This window comes from Rutidosis leptorrhynchoides, chromosome 11, assembly GCF_046630445.1.
Source record: "Rutidosis leptorrhynchoides isolate AG116_Rl617_1_P2 chromosome 11, CSIRO_AGI_Rlap_v1, whole genome shotgun sequence".
Classification (NCBI taxonomy): domain Eukaryota; kingdom Viridiplantae; phylum Streptophyta; class Magnoliopsida; order Asterales; family Asteraceae; genus Rutidosis; species Rutidosis leptorrhynchoides.
The window spans coordinates 226667864-226672877 of record NC_092343.1 but is presented as its reverse complement, the minus strand read 5'-3'; the positions used below and the strand labels follow the sequence as shown (position 1 = coordinate 226672877).

General features: G+C 31.8%; 1 protein-coding gene across 1 annotated transcript; it reads left to right on the top strand.

Moving 5' to 3' along the window:
* Window positions 1–1960: 1960 nt before the first annotated feature.
* On the top strand, window positions 1961–3414 carry LOC139875427 (protein JINGUBANG-like). Its single transcript, XM_071862764.1, has one exon. It carries the CDS (start codon window positions 1961–1963, stop codon window positions 3203–3205), a length of 1245 nt encoding a protein of 414 aa, XP_071718865.1. The 3' UTR covers window positions 3206–3414.
* Window positions 3415–5014: the final 1600 nt, after the last annotated feature.

The window sequence follows — 5014 nt, the reverse complement described above, 5'->3', positions numbered from 1 at the left end:
TCATTACAAAGACTTTGTTGTTCTTAAATTAATTAATGATAAATACTTGCAGTAACATTATTTGTGTGATCCATGATGGACTTCATAATCCAAAATGAAAAGAAAGATGGGTTACTAGTTGCAGAGAAGAAAGCAAAACAATTTATACCACTTGTATAAAAACTTGTAAATAATGTAGAAAATATTGTACATGGCTTATTATATACGTAATAATTTTCATTTTATAAGATGAGTGGAGTAGATTTGCATTGGGAATTTACAAAAGATGGCTGTAAAAAAACTGACAAAAAGTAAAGAATTGGAAGTGATATAATTAACTTTTATTAAAATATGGGCTCTTTGGTCCAAATCAAAGTTGACCTTGGTCCAAACCACATAACCCTATATATATATATATATATATATATATATATATATATATATATATATATATATATATATATATATATATTGGCGAATAAATGGATGTGATAACATTAAAGAGAGATCTTTATCAAACCAATGAAGACTCTAAAAAAGATACAATGACGAACATGAGCTCAATCATGAGAAAATAATACAAATGAGTCACAATTCTCTTTAGAAACATAATAAAATTGGGTTATACTCTCATACATAAGAATGAATGCCGTGACAAAAATTGAGATTTGTGGTCCGAACGACATGTGAATTTACCGTTAAATATGAAATCGTTCATTGCCATCCAAATGGCTCAAATAATAGCGGGCCCAATCAATTTTTAAAACTTTGAAATCTTAATATCCATTTCGAAATATCAATCAAAAGAGAAATCTTCAATCGAGCCTGGAAGAACCCAACAAATGTTCCACCATCTAAGTAATTCCGCCCAAACATGATATGACCACTTGCAATATAATGAAAGATGATTTCCGTACACCATATGCAAATAACTAAAGTTTAAATTATATGGTGTTTACATCCATTTATGAAAATAATTCTATTTGGAAGCAGGAGCGCACCGCCTGTCACAACACCTCCCGGGTCGTATGAGTTTTTCTTAACGGCTAATGGGCCCTACATTTCCAGCCCATTGGACCCCATTTGAAAGATTAGTTCACAGTTGTCAAAAGTAGCCGTTGTCCCAGCTTTTAACATTAAAATATGCAAACGTTTTCTTTTGTACCCACCAAGAAACCGAATTCTACTTTATTCGCCCTTCTAGTATATCTCAGTCGTAACAAGTAGGCCGGTTTTCTTAAAGCTCAATCAAACTTTTTTGGATTTATATAAAAATAAATATTGTACGAATTTTGTGTCTATATTATATTCCTTGACCATTTTATACTCAAACCCAAGACCCCATATTGTATTACACGTTTTAATGAGAAAAGTTTTAGTTAAATGGTTATGTTTTAGTTTGTATATAAAATCTTACGGTTTAATTAACCAAATATAGTATAATATGATTACCCAAATATTAAGTAATGCATATACTTTTCTATGTACGTATGCATTCCATCAAATGTTAATTTCATTATACAAGATCACCTAAAAAGTATAGTTTCGTTGTTAATGCCTACGCATCTCCTACAAAGGTAAGAGTATCTATATTTATATATTATAAAAGTGTATGTTTCGTTTAGTGATGGTATTTTCACTTTCATAATGGATAAATTTAATTTTAACTGTACATTAAATATTTGCACAATGCATATTTGTGGTACAGCCATCAATTTTGTAAGTAGAAATATCACCCTCCTTTAACTTTAACTTAAGTCTTTCTTCAAATCAAGTTACGATTTAAAAGGTAAACTTATGAAGGGTATAAATAAACAAAATTCCAAACTTTGTGGGGTAAGCAACATGACATAAACTATTCACCTCCTCAAATATTTGTACCAAGTTTCCTTTATATATGTCTGACTCATGTTTCTTGTTATCATTTTCATTTTCCACCTTCTAAATCTTCTCTCAACGGTAAAGTACCAATTTATCCAAAATGAATCCTCCAACTTTATATGAGTTACCATCAACCCCACTATTATCAACCACCACAACCACCAGCAGCAACACAAGCAGTGATGCTGAAGAAAGCCCGATAACATCGACCCGTTTCATTCAATACAATATTCCCAAAATACCCTCATCATCATGCTCATCATATCGATCCTTATCCGTCCTAACGGGCCACATTGGTTCGGTCTCATGTCTAGCCATTTGTGGTGAATTTATTCTGAGTGCATCACATGGTAAAGATATTATTGTTTGGCAACAACCTGATTTAAGCCAATTTACTAAATTTGGACAAGGGGAAGGGTCAGTTAAAGCAGTTGTGACAGCTGGCAATAAGGTTTTTACAGCTCATCAAGATTCAAGAATTAGGGTTTGGAAGGTGTCCAAGAGTTCTGAAAATATATTCAAACTAGTGGACACTCTTCCAACAAAAAAGGATTATTTAGGAAAGTTTATGAAACAAAGTAATTATGTCCAAACAAGAAGGCATCATAAAAAGTTATGGATTGAACATTCGGATAGTATATCATGTTTATCGGTTTCTAACGGTTTAATTTATTCCGGTTCGTGGGATAAAACTTTAAAAGTGTGGCGGGTTTCGGATTTAAAGTGTTTAGAATCGATAAAAGCGCATGATGATGCGATTAATGCATTGATCTCAAGTAATGGCGTTGTTTATTCGGCTTCGGCAGATGGAAAGATTAAAGCATGGGGGAGAAGTGAAAATGAGCCAAAAAATGGACATTTGTTAAAGGGTATTTTGGAGGGTCATAAAGATGTGTCGATAAATGCGGTGGTGGTTTGTGACGGTGGCGCGGTGGTTTACGGTGGTGGATCAGATGGGTATGTTATGGGGTGGTTAGGAAATAAAGATTTTGATAGTTGGAAAAATGTATGTGAAGTTAAAGCTCATGAAATGGCAATATTGTGTATGTGTATAAAAGGTGACATTTTGTGTAGTGGTTCAAGTGATAAGAGTATTTGTATATGGAGAAGAGAAATAAATGGGTTGACCAAGATTGGAGTGGTCAAAGGGCATGGAGGTCCAGTTAAATGTTTGCAAGCATCACCAAATAGTGTTGGAGGGGGTTTTATGCTTTATAGTGGTAGTCTTGATAAGAGTATAAGAGTTTGGTGGGTTCCTTATTATGATGATAAGGTTAAAACCGATGATGATCATTTAAAGTCTTTTGGTCAAACTACTAGGATGTTGGAAGCAGTTCAAGGATGATGATGATGACGACGATATATGATGATAATGATAATGATGATGATGTTAATTTCGTGATGATAATTGAATAGTTGAAGGTTGTTTCTTGAAGCACTGATCCCTTTTTTGAGTGTTTGCAGTGCCAAATTTTTTCATATAGTGTGGTTTTGTTTAAATTATTTTGGTCTCTTGAATTTTTGTATTTGGTCATGTTGATGACATTTGGGTAGATGGGGGTATATAAATTTGTAACAGTATTGGAAATGATTCGTTGAAGTTTCATTTTTTTTTTTTTTTTTTTATAATGTAATTGTGATTATATCAATAATAAGTGTTTTAATCCATTAAACAGCAATCAATAGGTTGTTTTCTATTAGTCTGTGAATGGTGAACATCTTTAGTTGTTAGTAATTAAAGATTTAATATGATATATATGTTATTTTTTCAACCATGGATGTTTCTATATTTGATTTTGTTTTTAGACGAATTTCTTCTTGCAAATTATTTCCCTCTGTCACCTACATACAATTGATTGGTTTTGGGCTGCTTTGTCGCTGTCCGATCAGCTCTGTGACCCTTTTCCTCTCTGCTTGTTCTCAAGTCTTGCTCTCAAGCTTGTTGCCCGTTTTATGCGATTAGACTAGCGTTTTCATTTAGTTTAGAAATAGCTCTAATTCTCGTATATTTTTGTCTCTGTAATTTTCAATAAAATTGTTGCTGTTCAAAAAAAAAAAAAAAAATTCATGGGAGCATAAAATGCTTGTCTCCTTAATGTTGTACATATTTACTATTATGTTTAATAAAAGCTTCATGCCTTTAAATAAAACAAAGAAAAAATTACGTCAATAGCACCCGTGGTTTGTATAGTTTTTCACCACTAACACCTAAAGTTGTTTTTTTTTTTTTTTTTTTTTTTTTTTTATCTTGGTTGGTACCTGTACGATACTAAAGGAAATCACAGGTACCAACCAAGAAAAAAAAAACCTTAGGTGCTGTGGTGAAAAACTATACAAACCACAGGTACTATCGACGTAATTTTTTTCTAAAACAAAATAATAACATTAGCTTTTACGATATGTGAACACTGAAATTTGAAAGTCTGCATATCTGAAGTTCTGAACATTAGTACGTGAATATTAATTGAATTTAAAAGTCTATAGATCTGAACATTACCACATATTTTCCGCTTTGTTAAATTTGTATCATTTTAAATTGGTGTTTTCTATTTAATTTATGATTACACTCCCAAGGACATGGAGTTGTTGCACAAACAAATAAGAATAGGTTAAATAAATCCCATAATTATGCACTTAATACTGCTTTTAAGGTGGGTTTTGTTTTTATCTTTATTAATTAACTAATCTCCACTTGGTTAATGGTTCTTTTCTTTGTTTGTTATTCCATTGCTTATTCCCTCCACCTCTTTTTTTCAAATATGTTTTTGTCCTGTAACCAAAAGTCCAATGATTTACTAGAAATATTACATGTAGTTTATGTGTACCATGGTTACATATGTCTTAAATTAGTCATTGTTTTTATTCTCTGAAAGATTTTTTCAGTCCATTTGGTTTTCTTAATTGTTTTAGTTATTCTCCATTTTTTTGGATGTTTAAGATATTTCGTGACAGAATGTTATGTTTTGTTTGTTATATGACTCTCAATGAGATTGATGCATAACTCTCAATGAGATTGATGCATAACGAATGTGTAGTCAATGCTATAAAAATCTTTAACTTGTGACTAATCGATCAAATCAAGGGCTAATTGAATGTTGACTAATTTTAGCATATTTGACCAATTTTGAAGAACTAAATCCAACTTTTGACCGAT